Source organism: Podarcis liolepis, assembly GCF_965112155.1.
Source record: "Podarcis liolepis genome assembly, chromosome: 4".
In the NCBI taxonomy this organism is placed as follows: domain Eukaryota; kingdom Metazoa; phylum Chordata; class Lepidosauria; order Squamata; family Lacertidae; genus Podarcis; species Podarcis liolepis.
The window spans coordinates 44,056,162-44,077,613 of NC_139558.1; the positions used below are offsets into that span (position 1 = coordinate 44,056,162).

At 41.2% G+C, this 21,452-nt stretch overlaps 1 protein-coding gene across 1 annotated transcript in view; it reads left to right on the top strand.

Annotated features, from left to right (window-relative positions):
* Positions 1–21,452, top strand: part of POLA1 (DNA polymerase alpha 1, catalytic subunit) — a 180,590-nt gene that overhangs the window by 45,365 nt on the left and 113,773 nt on the right. The window contains exons 27-29 of the mRNA XM_083498264.1: positions 14,545–14,577; positions 16,418–16,510; positions 19,514–19,719. Of these exons, the coding sequence (XP_083354390.1) occupies positions 14,545–14,577; positions 16,418–16,510; positions 19,514–19,719 (332 nt within the window). The remainder of the gene's footprint in view (positions 1–14,544; positions 14,578–16,417; positions 16,511–19,513; positions 19,720–21,452) is intronic.

A 21,452-nucleotide genomic window follows, 5' to 3' on the forward strand; every position in this document is an offset into this window, starting at 1 on the left:
GGGCTCTGTGCTTTGTATTTCATTTATTTATGTCATATGATGTGATGCTTCTGACCCAATGCCATACAGTTTGGGAATATTTTGCTTCTAGTGAGGCCTGCCATTTGGCTGCAGGGGTTCTTGTTTGGAGATTAGGCTTTTAATGTGTGAATTCTTCAATTACTCGTTACTTCTTCAGAGCTAAAGTTTTTGATAAAGCATTTCAGCTAGAAGCAAACAACAACAGCACACACACACACACACACACACACACACGTCTTCTTTTGTTTGGAATGGATGGGTGAGGAGCAAGAGGAACAGAGTTACATTTTCCGTACCATCTCTTTAAAAAAAATGTTTATGTAAGGAAGGACTAGAAATAATTTCAAATTCCTGGAATCTACTTCTAAGATTTTCTGGGATCCAGCATTACGTTCAACAGATTCATATAAGAGCTTGTACATATTTTGTAAAAGGACAAATCATAACGTCCATGTCCATGTTTTATGATGGTTAAAAAGACTGCAGATTTTCACTTCAGTTTGTTGTCTTACTGGGAAAATGGTATTTGACAGCTGCTGGCAAACATTGGCTCTTTCTCTCCGGCTACAGTTACTGTTGGTTTCCCACTATTGTGGTAACAGTTGGTTTGTACACTACCTTAAAGGTATGTTTGCTGCTACCTGTTTGGGAGCATATGTAGTAAGGAGACCATGGAGAGCAATAGATGATACAGTACCTCTTGGCTGCTTAAAGCAATTCATTCTGGCTGTGGGAATTTTATGGGGTGAAGAGGACACAGGCAGAATAAAGGGAAACAACCAAGAGTAGAAGCAGCAGCTGCTAAGATCCTGAGGCTGGGAATTCTGCCAGCTCCTGGTTCTGCTCGCAGTGGGCAATAATTGTTGAACAAGTTCCTAGTCCCAATGGGACTCAAATGCCCAGCACTACACAACACAATTAATTACAATTATTATTTTTAACAAGAGTTGTGGTGATGGAGTTGAGCCGTGGATGAAACGTGTAAAAGAAATGGTATAATGCTGTTGGAATTTCATCTTATCTGTACTGGTTTTATGTGCACTTAAAGGTTACAATTTTCATGAGCTTGCAGCACTAAATTATGTCTTGTGGTATACAATTTCATGTTTTTGATGGATCAGAGAAATTCCACTTGAATTCCAAGTCTCTTCCTGTAGCACAGAGCAGTGTCTGGTCGCTGAATTTTTATTGTGACTAGCTACTCCAGTGTTAACTGCAGCACTAATTTCTAAACCCTTCAGGGGGGAATGTAGTGCACTTACAACATGAGGATGAGGCAGTGATTTTTAAGAAAAGTATATTGGCTAAAACCAAACGGCTTTTTATGAACAAGCTACAACAAGTTTTAGCTATTGCATCCCAATATTCATTCATTCCCCTGAGGCTTTATGTAGCCTATTACATGCTTATGGCCAGTGTGGTAGTTTGTGTTTCTCCTAGGTTAACAATTTTTCAGTTCTGCAGAAAGCCATGGGCCTTTTGATGGTTTTTCATATTTTGCACATACATCCTATGACTGCACACCTGTGCAGCCTAAATGAATGCAACATTGCTGTATTTGTGTTTATTTCAAGCATTTTGCCTGTCACCACAGTTCAAGAGGAAAATCTGCACATGGGGAACAGAAGTTTAGTATGCTAATAAATTCTTTGCTCGGGAATGACAGCAATGTTGATGGCTGCAGTGTAACAATGACATACTGGTCCTGGAATGTTGAAATGATCAAAGTAACCTTAGCATGTCTTTGTGCACATATCTCTATGTTATATACCAGTTGTTGGCATGAAAGTCATTTCTTCCATGCTATTGAATAAATGGCCTAGATCAAAGTTTACCACGGTGCTCTCTCATTTCCAGTTACTTTAAGATCGGTTGTGATAGAATGGCTAGAATTTTGGGACGGGATGTGAAAAGCCCAGATCACCACTTGGCTACGACGTTCACACAATAGATATGACGTTTGGCAAATCATTCTAAATTAAGTGTGAATAAAGAATGCATAAAATGTAAAAAAATGTATAAAATATAAATAAAAGAATGAATAGAAATGAGAGACATGAAAATGGAAAAATAAGGGAGCATGGTGGAATTCGCAAACAGCAGAACTCTGCAAAATGCTCATTCTACTTGTTCAGTGGCCTTGTTCACACATCGTTGTAAGTCATGGTTAATGGCTCTTTCACTGCTCTCCTAGAAGGAAATGAGCCACTATCCTTCCCTGAGCATTCATTCTTAACCAGAGAGCGTGGTTTATTTTACTCCAAACAAACCATGCTCTTAAGCCAAGGACTGGGGTTGTTGTTCACACTAGTGGAGAAGTGAAGAGGGAGCAATCTAGTCATTCACAGAAGCTGTCATCCATGACTTAGGATGAGAAGCGAGCCTGCCTAAAAAAGTTACCATTAAAATGAAATGAATACTATCATTATAAAGTTCTAGGTAGTGGCCCTTCATTTCATGTATTGCAAAGAAAATGTACACAAGCATTATATGCATTTATATATTTTATTTGAGGCTTATTGATGTTGCAGTTTCATGTATAGCTTGACAAAGAGGGATGTGACCCATTAGTCTTGTTAATGTGTTTTTGTAGGAGGCATCTGAGGAATTCTGCTATGAGTATTGTATTTCTTTGTAGCCACAATAAGCGTCCTCTGTTGAATAGTATCACTTTTCATGTCGGTCTTTAGAGCATGTGAAAGCATCTTCAAAACTCCTTTTAAAATGATCTGCAAGTACTAAGTGAATTCTATGCAGAACTTTTGAGTGATAAAAAGCAGAAGTTTTCTTTATTTGAATTTTGAGCTAGGGTGTTAATCCTTCTCTGGTTATTTTCCCTTTTCATTTTTTATCATTAGTTGCTTTGTTGTGACGAGTGTTTCAGAGTTGGTAATAGTTGCATGTAGCGAGAAGCAGAGTGAACAAGCTGAAATTCTAACAACTTGTTCCTTGAGTGTGTTTATATAATGGTGTAAAAACGACACATCATGCTAGTTTTAACTACAGTTTGTATGAAACGAAGCAAACTTTCATTTATCTCCGTGTGTTTAGAGATATGAGAGCAGAGGGTCTTCAGGTTAGAGTGATGGACCAAAGAGGCAGCATGATTTGAGTCTCCACCGACTGCTTCCAAATATCAAATTCAGTTTTCATCTGCAGGTCTAGCTGAGAAAACGTGGCTGGTCCAAGGTCAACTAATAAGCTTCATGGCTGAATGAGGGATTTGAACTTGACTCTCTCCCAGACTGGTTCTGTCTCAGGCAGTGGTGCCAGCTTGGGGATGGGGCTCTAGCTGAACTAGGGTCCTCGGCTGGGCACAGAGTCCAGGGCCAACGGATCACATTCCACTAGAACAGGGGTCTGCAACCCGCGGCTCTGGAGCCGCATGTGGCTCTTTTACATCTTTGCTGCGGCTCCGGGGCGGATACTAGCAAGGGGAGGAGGCGCATTGTGTGCCCCGACACTCCTCACTGTGGCGGGCGCTGTACTGGCTGTGACGTCGCATGGGGGCGGTGCGTGCGTTAGTCACGCACCGTCCCGACGTCACCTTCCCGCCCGCTGTCAGATCGTGGCTCCGGAGATATATTTGTTTTAAATGTCGCAATGGTTTTGCGGCTCCCAGTTGTTTTTTCTTCGGAAACGGGTCCAAGTGGCTCTTTTTGTCTTAAAGGTTGCAGACCCCTGCACTAGAACTAGTTCCAGATCCAGGAAGCTCCAGTTCCAGATCCAGGAAGTCAAACAAAGGTCAGGTTCCAGTGAGGCAAGTTCAGACAAAGCAGAAGTAAAGTCCGAAAGGCAAACAAGCTATGCTGAATAGTTCCAAGTGGCGTTTGGGAAGGCTACATGCCACTTGGAACTATTCAGTGCTCCAACACCCAGCCTGAGCCTTCCTTTCCCCACTCCTGATGAGGGAAGCCTCAACTCTTAAAGGGGCCAGCCTGTTTTTGGAGCTGTGGAGTCCAGTGGTGCAGGGGAGGCCATGGTTCTATTATGGCCTCTCAGCTGGAGTCCTTTGAGTCTAATGACAGTAATGCAACCTTTTGAGGCCAGAGAGGTGCTGGCATCACAGACTCCTGTGATGCTACAGCTTCTGAGAGGGCGTGCCTGTCAACAGCTGACTCATAAGCTACATTCTCCTCCCAGTCAGATATATTTTCTAACTTCATGAACTCTTTGCCTGAGGATGAGGAGACAGAGGGCTGAGTCATGTACTTCTGCTTTTATACCAGGTTCATTGGCTTCCAATTCAAAATGTGCAGTTAAAGTTGAAGAGCACAATATGCTAAGGATTGCCTCCGCCAATATGGTCCTGCATGCATCCTGCAATCAGCAGGAGAGGGTCTTCTTTGTGCTTTATCACTAGATGAAATAACTAATTATCAGGCTATGAGGATACAGCACCTTGTGAATTTAATTTTTGCTTTTGATCGCTTGTTTAGAATGGCACTAGAAACCTATAAAGGTACTACCAGTCAATCTAGTATTCAAGGCCATTTCAGATAAAATGAAAAGGATATGTGTATTCTGGAAAATACACTTTAGCATTGTGGCATTCCGCCTACCCTCTTGGTTTAAATAAGATTTTGTATTCACCTGCAATCAGGTACTGGCAGGATGCTGACAACTGTGCATCGGGAGAAGCAGGGCTAGAGTCTGACTTGGCAAAGAGGGCCAGTGGTTTATGGGGACCTGTGCCAGCCAGGAGGCCAGTCAGAGGCAGGGGAAACTTCAGAGCTGGAGGGTGGAGCACAGGAAGGATCAGAGGAAGACGCAGGTTTGGCAAGTGAAGGGCCTTCCACCCTCTCCTGCCCCACTATCTCCCAGAACCAGAAGGAGATTGAAGAGCGAAGAGCAGAGGAAGCTTCCATGCAAGCGTAGTTTCTGCATGCATCCCATCAGGAGGAGGTACATACCTGGTGGAGGGGGAGTGGCCTCTTGTTGCTGCAACTGCTCCATAGAACTGGGTATAGCAGCCTAGATGCTAGACCGGTGTGCATGGGCACTCGGAAATGTAGAAATAATTGTGTCAGCTTAACAATGAAGAATTACCTTTCTGCCGTGTGCATTTGGCTGGGGAGTGCCCTTCACACCTGCATATGATCCATGGATTGCACAAAAAGAAAATTCACTTGTGTTGGATCCGAGTAAAAAGAAGAGTTCTCAGCATGAACACACATTGAATGGATTCAGTTGCAGAAATTGTTGCCACAGTCATTTCCCCGTCTTAAGAATTCAAAGTAAGATGCTTGAACAACAGGCAGACCATTGTAGAACTGTAAATTGTACACTTGAATATGCAGAATAGGTGGCTTCTGGGTTGTGCTAATTTACGTTGTGTGCTGAAAACTTTCCCCCCCTTCAGGTTCACCCCTTCACTAATTTTCTCTCCTGAAACAAGGATCAAATGTGGATGCTGAAGTTTTCCACTTAAATTATTCATTCATCTTTTCCAATGGATGACTCTTCTCCAGTGGCATAATCTCATGTGAAGCTGGTGTCCTAAAATATGTTTTGTTTTTTGATGTTTTAATTGTTTCCTCATTTGTGTGTGTGTTTGCCACCCTTGGCTTCTTTGGAAGGAAGGGTGGGATATAAATCATCTTCTTCTTCTTCATAGATATAGTGTGTCCAATGACACAGGTTAATAAGCGTGCACAGGATTGTATGATGGAGGAGAGCGGGACCACGTAAGTTAACCTTACACTGGCCCCTTTCAATGCTGTTTTTACACTGAGGGCATGTCTGGTGTGGGAGAGCCTGTCAACTTGCCCAAGCTGTCCTCATGAGCTAGAACTCTGATCATTCGTGGGGTACAGCACTTCCCTGACTACATTACCCAGAATGCCTCACTTTGAGACAGGAACCCCTTGGCCTTTCCTAGAGTGAGGCAGGAGGCCATGCAGTGGCTGGTGGAGAGCCTTGTGAGGTGGGTGTGTAAGAAGTGGTGTGGTGGCAGTGGCAAGGCCAGATGGACAATGAAGCAGGCAAGCAAGCAATTGGGGAGTGGGAGGGGGTGACAGTTTTTTGCTCCCCTGAACCCTGAGACAGTTGCATTCTCATTTCCTCCCCCGTTATGTAGCTTCTCTCGCTTGAGTTCAAGTGATTGGCGTTAAACTGATGCTGGTGTCATGGTCAGTACACTTCCTTCTGCGCTTAACACTTATCTGTCAAACAGCCTACCAGCCATTCAAGAGGAATCTTACTCTCATATGGGTTCTATTGGTACTGTTTTAATGGTGTAATGCCTTTGATCAGGTACCTGGCTGTGTAAACAAAACAAAGAACAGAAATTATGAACATTTTGAGGACTTTCTTGTGCTTGTTGTTTGTTTGCTACAAGACTTAAATTGGACCTTGTTGTGAGCGTATCTTCTCTGGATAATTTCATTTATTGGTGCCTTGAACTGAGGTGACTGTATGGCCACACACACACCATACATGGTAGCCTAGTTCACAAGCCAATGTGTCCTTGAACCTGCCTTTTTGTTTGTCAAATCAAGAATGAGAAGCCTTTAAACAGCTTAAGTGTCAGCACTTTCTGCAGCTGACAGGAAACTGATCTGCTGCTTGGCCCTTTGCAGTGGGTGCTTATATACTAATGGCATGTCGCTCGGACCAGAAATTCCCTTTTGCATAGGTCTCTCTACAGCTGAGATGGTGGTGACTAGGGACAGTGGTGGTGTCTGCCATTTTGCAACCAGTCAGGATTGTCTGTGGAAAAAGCAATCATGTGCTGCTTGAGTGGCTACTTTTGTCTGGGTGTGACACCTCCCCCCCCCCAAAAAAAAATTCCTCTGTCACGGTCAAAGCCTGCTTGAGAGGAAAAGATTGCACTGCTCTTCAGCTGTCAAAACACTGACTTGCTTCAGGGTTAAAGGTTAATGAAAACTGTAACTTGAGCTGCCTGATGTAGGAAATCTAATTAGTAAGGGCAATTAATTCAATCACTTGGGATTTTTGGGATTCCCTCCCTCCATTCAGGATTTTAATAATATGTTTCGGATATACATTTAGTCCTTTTCTTGCGTTAAAGAACTTCCCTGTTTCAGATTAACTGACAGCACTTGAAGCTATGAGTTTTTGAAGTGGAGGAATGCATGAAGTATAAATTTGATGGGTGTGGCAATTAGGCTATTCGTAGCTCTGCTTTCTTCCTTTTGGGGTGATGTGTATTAAGGTACCTGGTGCAGATAAGAAGATAGTGCGCTGCCCTCATTGTTAAAGCATAATACAATTATTAAGCACCCGCCACCTGTTAGTATCATTCTTTCTAAAGGTCATTGTGTGGTGCCTTGCTGTCTGACTTTAACAGCCCTATATCAGGTTTGTTGGCTACTGTATTGTGTGGACAAATGTTTGAGAGAAGAATGTGACACCAATAGCCAAAAGAAGTTGGGAGGAGGAGAAACTCACTAATGTATCGCTTTATGATTTCTGCTGTGTTGAATTTATTAAGTAACTCAGACTTGGCAAAGATGTTTAGCAAAGTTCTAACAGTAAACTGCAACGCTACCACCCTGCAATCTACATTGTTGCTTTTCTGTTGTGTTTCAAGTTCAATGAGTCATTCTGCAATTTGTGTGTAATCACCCATGTGTGTTCTTAAAAATAAAGTAATTGTAGCACTTTAAAAGGGTCTCAAAAGTCTAGTTCACTAATCCACTAAGAGAAACGTAATCAGAAGCAGAGCTCATTTTATACTAAACTCGTGGTCAAAACTGAGGGGGGAAACCCCTATTGAACCCATAGTCAGAAGTACCAAGTTTCATTAACAGTGAATTAAAGGAGAGAGAGGAAAACCATTTAGCCATTAACCTAATGGTTCGGATTTATAAACCCCATTGCTATAAGATCTTTTACATTTCCACTGAAGCCCGCTATGTGCTTGTTCTTGTTAATGAAAAAAATCATTCTTTCTTAATTGCCACTAAAAAGATACTTAATCGGTTGATGCAGAGTTTGACCACATCTTAATTAGCTACGCAAATCAGTCAGGTGATGAGTTGAGTTTCAATTTTGTACATGCTATATCTGCTCTAGTGGGGGGGGGGGAACGTTATTTGAGCTAAGTATGAATTTTTGTTGTTGTTGTTGTTGGTATCAACCGCCAAGAATGCACCACCAGTTTTAAAGGTTGCTAATTATTTTCCAAGCTCAGTTTTAAATGCTGGTTCTTAACCTTTTAGAAGTCCTAAATGGCCTTTTATGATGCTACTTGAAGTGAGTGTCTCTTTCCACCTCATCTGGTGAAGGCCAGTTTTCCATTGCATCATCATCATCATTTCTACAGCCTTAAGTGGGGACAGACTATCATCTTGGGATCAGAAACAAATGCTTCACACTGCTACTTTTTATATTTATGTGTGAGCATGTGTGAGGCATGTCCCCCACATGACCTGCTTTTAGACTTCAAGTACGGATGTATTTCTTCCTTCAGGCCTGTGGACATGGCTGACTTTTGAGAGTTGGCGTCTTCTGCTGCTGAATTGCTGTTTTATTATGCTTTCATGGTTTTTATGTGGCACTGCTGTGTTATATTTTAATGAATTGTTTGTGTATTGCCTGGGAACCTTCAATGTGTTATATATGCAATAAATAATAATTTTATCCACTCTTTTCTGATAATAATGGGATAAAATACTACCAATTGCCTGTACGTAGAAATTATTCAAGACCTATTAACTTGACTGCAGCTGTTTTTCTAACCTGTGTAGCATGGATTATAACTTTTTAAAATGTACTATTAGAAGTTATATGGTCAATATTTCACAGGAAAATGCTTCTGTCCTAATCTTCAGCTGTATAACTTGCTGCCATTAAGATAGGAATATCTGAAGTTAGATGTTGGCTCTTTTGACTGGATTTGCACTTTAAGATTTCATTCCATATAGACTAACTTGGACAGTAAATGAATAGCACCACATCCTTTATCACATCATCACACCACAACATCCTTATTTACATTGTTCTGTTTAAATGAAATAGTTAATTTCAGTAGAAAGTTTCAAAGAGTTTTCTGTGACACATACCTTTCCATGATCTTACCTTTTAGTAATGTAAAATCCATAAAAGAGTTATGAAGTGGTTGAACAATGTTCTGAAATGAAAAACTTGTAATACTTGTTTTGAAATCTATTTATTAGACCTCTGAATTAAAAAAAAGAAAGAAATCTGTTTTGAATACAAGAAGTATAACCGTCCTGCCAAATTGTAGATAAGAACTGAGGGATTCATAAACATTATTAATGTTTTGGAAAGCCGCTTTTATGCTAAAGTATTTGGAATTCTGTACAAATGAGATAACAGTAGGTCTAAATGACAAATTAAGGATTTTTTAAAAATCCCCAGCGTGTCTCTTGCAGTAATGGATTTATGGAGGAAGTATGTTTTAGTTGGATTTGTAATTAAGGTTTTTCCATTAAAGGAAATAAAATCTATTCCTGTAGAGCAGTATCTTTCTGTTCAGAGTAGGTGGATTGAAAGAGTAGGAAAACTGAACAATTTTAATCCGATTTCCCTATGACAAGCCAGTATTCAGAATGGCTTCCTGTAGTGTAAAGTTCAAAGATTAAACATTGTTTGTTTTGCTAATCTTCAGTATATTCTGACTTTTAGCAATTAAGAAGTGAATAAATTATTCCACTTCTCAGGGTAATGTACAATACATATAAAGGAACCAAGTGAGTGAGGGTTTTTTACCTGAATAAATGAATCTGGTGCAAGATAAATATTGAAATGTATGTATATTTCACATGGAGTCCTAAATTACTGGTTATTAGTGGTGACCTAAGCAAGATCAGAGACTAACAGCTTCCTACTATAGTTACTTTTCAATAGCTTCTAAAGAGTTCATCCTTAGCCATAACTCCTGGAGTAAGTTGATAAATGCTATCAAAATTAATTTTGGTTACAGCAGTGCGTTTTCTAATTTAATTCAGGGACTCAGATTTCCAAAGCAACAATTGGATTCCACCCCACATGTATTTCATTTTAAAATACTATGAACCTTCTCCAACAGCTCGAACATTTTCTTACAGCTTTATATATTTTGGGTAAAGCCTGGCTTTGCCTGTTAGTCGCAAGGTACTGGAATGACTGTTATCTGAGAGACTGTGGGACATTCTCCATCCTTTGGGCTTCCCTCTTCCATCATTAAGGAGGCAGAGACAGGTTGCTGAGAGGCTCCTTACCTTCCTGCCACTAACAGGGAAGCAGGGTTTTGCTTGTGCTATTTTGTGCTCTTTCTCTCACTCTGTCTCTCTCCTCTACTTTCCTTTCCATACCTGCATGGACTAGCCCAGTTACAGAAACCTTTTCTATTAAATTGCTGGTTTCACTTGGTACCCTTAAGGGAGAAAGGGGGTGTCTCCAGGGGAAGAGGCAGAACAACCAGAGACTTCATTGAACAAGCTCTTCCCTAGAGAGCTTTTTCTCACAGCCCTTGGCTAAAGTTGTGTCCACCTCACAGTTTCCCTCCCATTCTCAGAAAGGAGCAATGACCACATCTTCTCTGCCAAAGGGGTCAGAACGGACCAGTCCGCCCATGCCAGTCCAATTCATTGTACATTCAAGTTCTCTTCCCTACAAAAGACCACCACGAATTCAGTACATTTCTGGTGCACATACCTGCGGCGAATCATTTTTTCATGACAATAATACCTGCTGGAGGTGAAGGCTTAAGGGTGCTTGTGATAAGCATGTGGAAGCAGCAGCACCCCCCCCCCCAAGGCTTCAGGGCCTTTTTACCTGCACTGAGGTTTTCTGTCATATAAATGTTTGGGCTTCTTTGCTAGAGCCACCTACCTCTGGGACAGCCAAAGATGGGCTAAATACTCTCAACAACATTGTTGCTGGATATTGTACAAAACTCTGGAATATCTTGCTCTGACACTGGGAGGCTGACCCAAGATTCAGTATTGGTTTCTGGGCATGTCTTTTCCTGGGTTAAGATATTTGGCAAAGCCTTAGAGGAAGAGTGGCCCTACAACTTATGTATGTGGTGGTTTTATATTCTGATTTTATCCTGTCAATAATGGTGGTGGTGGTGATGATGATGATACAACTGTCATCAGCCCCAGCCAGCATTGCCAATAGTCAGATGGTGGCAGCTGTAATCCAGTAACATCAGGACAGCTACAGATTAGCCGTCCCTGCCTAGTGACAGTGTTGTTGCTGTTGTTTAGTCGTGTCTGACTCTTCGTGACCCCATGGACCAGAGCACGCCAGGCACTCCTGTCTTCCACTGCCTCCCGCAGTTTGGCCAAACTCATGCTGGTAGCTTCAATAACATTATCCAACCATCTCGTCCTCTGTCGTCCCCTTCTCCTTGTGCCCTCCATCTTTCCCAACATCAGGGTCTTTTCCAGGGAGTCTTCTCTTCTCATGAGGTGGCCAAAGTATTGGAGTCTCAGCTTCAGGATCTGTCCTTCCAGTGAGCACTCAGGGCTGACTTCCTTACGAATAGATAGGTTTGATCTTCTTGCAGTCCATGGGACTCTCAAGAGTCTTCTCCAGACCATAAATCAAAAGCATCAATCTTTCGGCGATCAGCCTTCTTTATGGTCCAGCTCTCACTGTGAGAAGTGAGAAGCGAGAGTGACAGTGTTAGTCAAGACCAAAACCAGCTTTTTGGCCAGAAGATGTGCAGCTGCTGGTTAAAAATTGGTCCCTGGTACATGATTTGATGGTGAGCAATATTTTTCCATGGATGTTGTGACTAGCTCTGCTCTAGGAACCAATACCATTCTCCTGCCTTCTTGAGGATCTTTGTCACCAGATAAAAGAGAGGAATGGCATAGAGTAGACCTCCAGGCCAATCTTGGTTTAGAATGTCTGCTTCTTCTGAATCCACACACATTGGGTATTTTGACTTGGCTTTGGGAGACTTAAATAGGTACCTAACAACGCCACCACCAAGTTAAATAATCATTGTTGTAGCTGTAAATGATTCATGACAGTACCTATACTTTATGCATGGGGATTGACACTGGGGTCCTACCTTTTTGCTTAATTGCAAATAGGGGCAGGATGTATTGGTTTGAAGTTTTAGTTAGGTTTGACTTGTAAAGCTCTAAAACAAGTTGGTTTTTGCTACACGGGGGAGCACCTTCTTCCTACCAGCTGGTGAGCTTGTGCTGCAACCTGTAGAAAACTATTTGGTGGCAAAAAGAGGGAGAACATTCTTGGTAGTGGCACCTACTGTTTGGAATTGCCTTCCCTCTGAATTAAGGCAGACACATCATTGATGACAATTTGGTACCTGTAGTAGATAGGTAGCCGTGTTGGTCTGCCATAGTCAAAATAAAAAATTCCTTCCAGTAGCACCTTAAAGACCAACTAAGTTAGTTCTTGGTATGAGCTTTCGTGTGCATGCACACTTCTTCAGATACACACTTCTTCAGATAATTTGGTACCTGCTAAAACTTACTCATCCTCTCAGGCCTTTGCTGGATGTCAATACCAATCGACCGTAATAACATCATACCTAGAGTACCAGAGGAAGGGTAGAGCACTTCATCCGTTCTCCATCAGCCTGCACACTCACCTGTATAGAATTCTTGATCACTTATGGCTTCCAGACTAGTGCTTAAATATAAGTATGAGCTAACGTGCTTTTATCCACACCTATTTAATATTACCCTAGTACTTTTAAAAGAAACTTAGTATTTATTACATTTCAAAAATAAATTTTAAAAAGTTGATTTTGTTGATTTTATTTAGTTTAGATTATTACCCATGCTGCATCAGGAACAGGAGAAAGAATTAGGAGCTAAAAACTTACAATGAAACTTGAGTCCAGAATTCAGGCGCATTCAGGGATGTGTTGCCATTTTTAGATGAAGGGCCATGGTAAAATCTAATAACTACAATTTATGATGTAGCGGCTACAATGTATCTTTTAAACTGCATGGATTACAGAAGAATGAGCCACGATGGAGCAAAAAGCAGCTTGTTCTGTAAATTATGTTGCAGCGAGGAACAGGTGAATTCAAGTGAAATACAAAATAGTTCATCATAGAAAACAATAAGGAGCAATTTTTTGATTCTCTCGCTTTCTTTTGCCCAATCTCATCATAAAACTCCCATTTCATTCCACAGTTCTAAAAACTGCTAATGATTGATATGATTGTAGTGCTGTCATTCTTAACAAAAAGTCACTTTTGTTCTAGGTATTTTAATAGATTCCCATTAAACATGTATTGCTGACTGAAATATTGGCATGAAGGGCTCTCACTGGGCTGAGCCCGGGAATTAAGAAGTCAGGAAATCAGCTGCTGCCTTGCAAAAGAGCCTTGTGTGACACAGGATCTCCTGATTGGGGGGATCATTACTGCTATTATGACTCTACTTGCGTAGGACTTTTGAATTTCATCTGAATGTCAGTAATAACCCTCTTAGCAAATTATCCTGAATAAAATCACAAAGGCATTTTATATAATAGGTGTTGAATTACTGGATAGATTTGCTAATTAAATACTCTTTGTTCTGCTGCAGTTGACATTACGGGGTAAGATCTTGAACAATTATTCTCAACAGCTGTACTTTGTTAAGGGAAAAATTAACCACAAAGTTTATTTTTTTTACACTTGAAGTTGGCAGATTTTTGAAATGTGCTTGAAAAAAATTCCATCATCCAATTGGTAATGAGAAGATAAATATGCAGGTGTTTCTGTGAAATATGATAACTGCCAACTGATTTATTAATGAATTTAGCAAACCTTCATAACCTATTCCCTAACTGTTGGCACTTAAAAGTGATTTTCTATTGGAATAGGTAATATTAATATTACGCCTGTCACTAGATGAACTTTTACTTGTCTTGTGACCCTCTTGTAATTGCCTATATTTGCTACTGCCCTTGTGAACAATTGAAAATATTCCCCATAATGAATCATTAGTTTCGCTAACAGGACTAACTCTGTCTGAAATGTCTTCCCATTTACCAATCTATGACATTCATGGGACTAGAAATAATAATATTAAAAAACCAAAAAATAATATATCAAATTGCCTGGCCAGCTTTTGGGATAAAAAAGTTATAATTTCATTATAGTCAGTTAATAATTGATATTTTTCTTAAAAGTATAAGCTATTCTCCATGTACAGACATGTTTGTGTGTGTGTGTGTGTGCATGCATGTGTGTGCATAGTACATATAACAAACTAGTTGGTATCTTGCTGTTTTTTAGAAGTATAAATTTTAGCCTAAGCTTTACACAACACAAACATTCTGTCTTCTAGGTGGACAAGGTTGGTTAGTATTGTACCCTGTCTCTAGTAAAGAAGAAAGTAAATATATCTGTGCTACATTGTTTTAAGTGAGTTCTGTTTTCATGTTTTGCTTTCTGTAATGTTGTGAGCAGGACACAGTGTTGCATTACTATGGTCAAACATTGATTTGGTAGCTGTATCGCCTTATTTTGTAAATCCAGAGATCTAAAGCTTACTCCCTGACTGGTATATACAAAATATACTATTTTGTAATGTGATCTCATCAGAATCAATCTTTTCTTCTCCTTCCAGATTTTGATGCATACTAAGGAGCTGGTACAGAAGGTAGTAACAAATGTTTTTTTTTTATTATCTAGCAACCCTTAAATAGAATATCTAGTGACTTATTTTTTTAAAAAAACAACTATGAAAATGGTAGCCCAAATAATCGAAGTCACTTCTCAGGATGTCTAGTTTACAAATGCAATCCTTCCTAGTGGATTATAGCTCCCCCTCCTTTTGTGGGAAGGGGGAAAGCAGATGTGATCTAATCCCTGCTTGAAGCCTATGTTTGAGTATTTTGGACAAATTAGTAACAGTGCTAATTAGAGTTTAGTCACAGGCCAGTAACTATGTGTTCTAATGTCCTTTTTTGGGGACTGATACCCCCACCCCTTTCCTCTCTGTCTTGTAGTCTAGGAATACAATATTTTATTTTCTATGGGTAGGATCAAAGGATCTGTGAGAAGAAAGAAAATAACTGCTTGTGGTGTTCTGTGACCACTTGCATATGAGTTGGTGCAAACAGTACTGCAATAGTATTCTATTTGCAGAAGTTATACAGGTAGAAAGCACCTTTTGGTTCTACTTTTCACTTTTGTCATGCAGTGAGTTAGCATGAGGTGTAAAACGGGGTTGTATTTAACATTGATGTTTCAGCAGACCTCTGCTTGCTCAGTTAAATTTCCCCCTCCCCCTCTTGCACATCCTCAAAATCTGGTCCAGAGGGTTGGAGGACCCTCCAGAGCTGATTTTGAGAGCCTGTTAGGCGAAGAGCAGAAGAGGAAGTCTCATTGTGTGAGCAGAATTCTGCACGCGCAGCATTGGATGCAGGCCAGGGGCAATGGCTTTACAAAATTGCGCAAGTCTCTTGTGCCTGCCCTGCAAAGAATCCTACATGGCAAATACAAACCAGCTGTCCCATTAAGATGTAATAGCAGACTGTGCTATTAGGAGCTAGCTAATTAAACAGTGTAAATGGGAAGGAGGGAACGCTCAAGTACAGGGCTCATTCCATGTACCACCAACCATGGTTTTTGGTACACGTGAAACAACCCACTATAGAAAGACAAATAATATTTTGTGTGAACAGACCCAATGTCAGTACAGTGGCTACAAGGAGGACTTGCAATAAAATGTTGCTGCTCAGATTTCTAGACATTCCATTCCTACTCTTCCCTCCCAGTTTTGGGCTTCCCCTCAACCATTTATCAGAATTCTATATCCACCCAGCATGCTCCGTACTCACTGGGTTGTGTGTTGATGTTTTATTATTTGTCTTTCTGTAGTGGGTTGCTTCACATGTACCACAAACCATATATACTTTCTGTAGTTATCATGTACAGTGGTGCCCCGCAAGACGAATGCCTCGCAAGACGGAAAACTCGCTAGACGAAAGGGTTTTCCGTTTTTGAGTTGCTTCGCAGGACAAATTTCCCTATGGGCTTGCTTTGCAAGACGAAAATGTCTTGCGAGTCTTGAGATTTTTTTTTGCTCCCCCCCTTTCTTCTAAGCCGCTAATAGCAGCTAAGCCGCTAAGCCTTTAATAGCCGCTAAACCGCTAATAGCGCTAATCCACTAAACTGCTAATAGGGTTGCTTCGCAAGACGAAAAAACCACTAGCCTTTTAGCAGCTAAGCCGATAAGCCTTTAATAGCCGCTAAACCGCTAATAGCGCTAATCCGCTAAGCCGCTAATAGGGTTGCTTCGCAAGACGAAAAAACCGCTAGACGAATACACTCGCGGAACGGATTAATTTCGTCTTGCGAGGCACCACTGTACATATATATGGCAGCTACTTTCTGCTCCTCTTGTCAAAGAAGTTATGTTAGATTTCTGACATGTCAGTTTTCAGTGTCCAAACAATGGTGTGTAATCTGTGTTACTTTGCTTATGCCCTTCTTAGATGAATCTGGAAGTGATTTATGGTGATACAGACTCCATTATGATAAACACAAACATTACCAACTTGGAAGAAGTCTTTAAAATGGGGAACAAGGTAAAATAATTTTAAGCTTTGTTGTAGCACCATACATTTCTTTGTTGCAGTTTTATATTGCTAAGAATCCTTGTTTTAGTACAACTAGTGAACAGCGACCTTGTTAGCACCTGCAGGCTTAATACTTGGTAGTTGATAGAGAATGTTTATGAAAAGGCTTCTTTCTAAAACTTTTGTATTAACATATGCCAGTGTTTCTCAAATTGTTGATCCCTGCTTGTCTTTTTTCCACAATGACATTTCCACTCCTGTTTTTAAATAAATTTCAGCATTTAGCATAATTTGAATTGCTGTAATATGGCCTGTTAATGTTTTCCCACAAGGATATATTTTCTTAACATATGCTTTGCAAGGTACATATAAGGTTGATACTTTGTTTAATAACTTAGTAATTTCACATAGCACATCTTGGGGTGTCTGTATACCATTTCTGTTAGAAAGGCAAGCCAAATGTTGCCATATATGGAATATTCTGTTAAGAGGGAATACTATTCTCCCCATAATTCCTTTGATTAATCCCCCTCACTCTCTCTAGCTGATAGAGACAGACCCTCTGAATACCCTCTAGATCACGTGATCAAATGCTTCTATGCTAAAGACAGCTGGTGTCTTACTTTATGACTACATTAATTTGGTAACCATGTTTTGTTTATCTGTTTATTTTTAATTAAAATCTTGTGGCTCCTAGGGGGTATTATTTAACATCAGGATGACACCTTGCACCTGGATTTACACATGATCCAGACCCCCAAGGGAAAGGCAACCCTGCTCACCCAGACAGCTCACAGAGCAGTAGGTTGTGCAGAGCTCCTGATAGCTCAGTATTCCAAGCTTTGATCTTTTCGCAGGCTGAGGCATTTAGCAAACACCGGACCACAGCTGGTGTGGCTGACCTGCCTGTTTGTCAGAGTTGGGACATCCTGTTAGCAAGCAGCACGGCAAGGGAAAGAGCTGCAGAGAGACTTTCTAGATGGCTGCAGCAAACCTTTGCATGCCAAAGGTTCCAGGTTCAATTTCTGGTGTCTCTGTGTGGGGCTAAGGCAGCAACTTAGAGGTATTGCCATGCCATTCCATGGAGACAGGACTGAGCTGGATGCGCCCATGTTCTGGTTTCCACATAAAGCAGCTTTCTGTGTTTCTAATGCTGGTTAGTAGGGACAGGTGCAACAGTGCCAAGTGAAAGGAGAACTTTGGTGTCATCCCAACTCCTTCCCCTCCTGCTCCTTATAGGGCTGGCAAGGGTGAATGCTATGGGACTGCCATCCTCCCAAGTACCCAGAAGCTCTGGGTTGCTGAAAATGCCAGCTCTTAGGAAGACGCTGAGACCAGCATCTTCTTGATGCACTCGAGGCAAAAATCCCACAAGGAGATGTTTTCTCATTAAGCCCAGTTTTGTGTCAAACAATGGGGGTTAACTCTTATCAATCCCATCAGTCTTACCAAACCTCATTGGAGATCCCACTTCATGTGGTGGGTACTTGTCCTTGCTGTTCTTAACAGGTGGGGAGGGGGCCGTGCCTTTGGGGGCAGATGGTAGATCCTAGGCACACTCCTATGGGCAAGGCATAGGCAAGGGCTGTAGATTCTTAACTAGAAGGTCCTCTTCAAACAGCCTTTCTTCTCCCTGGTCCTCATCCTCTGCTGCTGCATTTTGCTCCACACTGGAAGCACCATGGGTGCAATCACACAAAACCATGATTTTAAGACCATCTTTGGGAGCATTGGCAAAGGTGGTTTCCAAAACCACCCCTTTGGGATTGCTTTTGTGGCTTGGACTCGGGGCTTTTAAACAACTGATTTCTTGACTCTGCCAGCCTGGAATATATTTTCCGATTTTGGGCAAATATTTTCTCCACACTGTTAGTAAAGGTGTACTTTACAACCTATTTCAGAACCCTAACCCCTATGCTTCCCAAGGAGGCCGCAACAGTTTTATTTCAAGGGCCTTCTAAGCCTAAGGTTACCTTTCCTGGATTTTTAAAAAAAGACATGGAAGGCAGGGTGGGTAAATCCATCTTTCTGTAAGATCATTACTTAACAAATATGCTTTAATCTCTGCTGATGAACACCATGTAGCTACTGAAGGTGCCAGTGGTAGGTGCCCCGATAGCCACATTTATTTCTACTGCAGTCATTCCTACAGAAAACCCTTTTGTAGCTCAGTTATATTCAATGTGAGACTTTAATATATATAGTATAAGGTTGGGAGAGAAGAGAGAGCAGAATGAGTTTCCATCGTAGTACCGCCAGCACCAGTATGCCTGCTCATACCACCTAGGTTGTCTGCGAAAGTTCTTGGCAAACATCCCCTCAAAATTCCACAATGCACAATAGATCATTTGCGCTTCCTGTTCAGTTCCTGCTTGCACACATTTCATCGGATGCCAGGATTGGACACCCAGCCCTCCCTTCCCTTCTGAACAGAGGAGCGGTGCAGTGAGCTGCCCTTTGTGAGAGAACGTGTTGGTGGCTGGTGTGGGTGCCTTTTTTTGCATGGGTGCCTTTTGATGGGGAGGGCATACCCACATTATTTTGTGGCCTTGTCTCTTGAGGCCCTTTTCAATGTGCCAGCCGTTTTGTTTTGTCTCTCACACAGTAGACCTTTGGTGACTAGCGCTCACAGCACTTTCTCAAAATTCCAAGCCATGGTCAGGAGTATGGAATTCATTTTTTTTCATAACTGCTGCACACTATGGCAACATTTTCATTGTCACTGTTTATAGCCTTACTGGCAGATACGCTTGAGGTGGTGGAACATGGGACTATTAGCAGTGTTCTCGTGTGTGTGTGTGTGTGTGTGTGTGTGTGATGTTATTGTTTTAAAGATTCTGCGGTAAATAGGACTAAGAGTACTTTAATCTCTGTACAAAGTCTGGGGTTTGCTATCACTATGAAATCTTGGCAAATGACACTCACATATACCTCAGTATATGTTCTACCTCAGTTTCCAAAATATTTTTCTCTGTGGTAAAGAAAGTGATTTTTTTCTTCATTTATTTTCAGATAAAAAGTGAAGTGAACAAGCTGTACAAGTTGTTGGAGATAGATATTGATGGAGTCTTTAAGTCCCTTTTATTGCTGAAAAAGAAAAAATATGCTGCTTTGGTCGTGGAGCCAACAGGGGATGGAAAATACGTTACCAAGCAAGAGCTTAAAGGACTGGACATTGTGCGAAGAGATTGGTGTGATCTTGCAAAAGAGACCGGAAAGTACGTTACTTTCTTAGATTACTCACCATGGCTGCTGTGTAGATCCACTAACTGTTTACCCAAAGCAAGTGACAACACTCTGTATCATCATTCTGTCCCAAAGGCTATGATGTTAAGCACACTTATTTAGAAGCAGGGTTTACTGAAATAGTGGTATTTACTCTTAAATAAACATGTTTTAGATCAAAGGTGGTGCTTTACAGAAGGTTATTCCAAGATGGGTGGATTCAGCTACCACGCAAACAGATGCAGCCAACTTGGAACCGATTTAAATGCTTGACCTCATAGTAAATTGAGAGGCAGCATGATGGAGCGGTTAATGTCAGATGAAATGGGAAAGGACCTATGTACACTGTCCTGATTTCCTTGGGGGAAAATGCAGCATATAATCTAACAAAATATGAATAGATAATGTGTGTTTGCCATCTTTTCTGGTCTAAGTTTTCTTCCTGCCTTTTCCTGTTAGGCAGAAACGACTCTGGGAAAAGTGTTTGTGTCTGTGTGTTTGCAAATATGTGGTGTGTGTGCGCATGCACACACCTCCCCCCCCCCCATCTTGGATTTTGCTGTTATCTACAATTCACAGCTGCTTTTAAACAGAAAAATGTTGGTTTGCATCCAGTGGTGGTGCTTGGCTGATGGTAAGGCTTCCTTTGGCAGGATAGGGAGGAAAGCAATTTTCAGTGATTCCCAGATCTCCGTGTAGCCTCTGCACCTCTCCTCCTCCTCCAAAATCTGTTATGGAGGGTTGTGTTTTTCAGGGGCAGAGGTTACTGAAATGAGCTTTCTTCTCTGTTCCTCTGATGGAAGCCTTACCATAAGTCGAGCAACATAATTGGATATAACACACTGTTAATGAAATAAAGGTTTTAGAGGGGCCAGGCGGGAGGCACACTTCATCAAATTCACCCTTTTCTAAGAAGGAAAGCAATAGTATTTTGCTGTCTTAGCACCTACAAATTGGGACTGTTATTTGATTCGGAAATCCCCTAGTTTTTGAGAGTTCACACTACTCATAGCACCTTTAATTAAAATTGCCTTACTAAAAGTAGCAGGTAGCTTTCTTACACAGGTCATCCTGACGTTTGGGTACAAGAGGGAAAGCTCAGTGGTAGGGAATTAAGGAGGGACTGTTAGTTCTGCTCCCATCCAGGTAATGTTTGCAGCATTATTCATCAGTATTCCCTCCATGACAGAAGATATGGGGGGCCTGCCCTCACCCCTGCTTAGCTCCTTGGTAATCCGTGGTGTGGTATAGTGGTTAGAGTGTTGGACTAAGACCTGGGAGACCCAGGGTTCAAATTCCCACTCAACGATCCAGCTCACTGCATGACCTTGGCCATTTTCTTAGCCTAATCTACTTCACAGGATTGTTGTGAGGATAAAATGGGGTGGAGGACAACTATGTACATGACTGTGAACTCCTTGCAGGAAAGGTGGGGTATAAATGTGAAAATAAATAAACAACCACTGGAAACTGGTTAACCTTTTGTGGCATATTTGAATAAATTTACACTTGCGTTTTGGAAAATGCTTAATAGGAAAATAAATGTTAGCTTAATTATTACTAATGTTTGGACTGGTAGCGTGCATCCCATGGAGCTAGTTTAAAGTTGTGGTGGTAACCTGGTATTCCACCTGAAGAAAATATCTACACAAAAGTAATTGGAAAATATTCTTCCTGTAAATTCTGAGGAACATAGTGTGCTGCAGGTGCGTACTGTGTGTTTTTC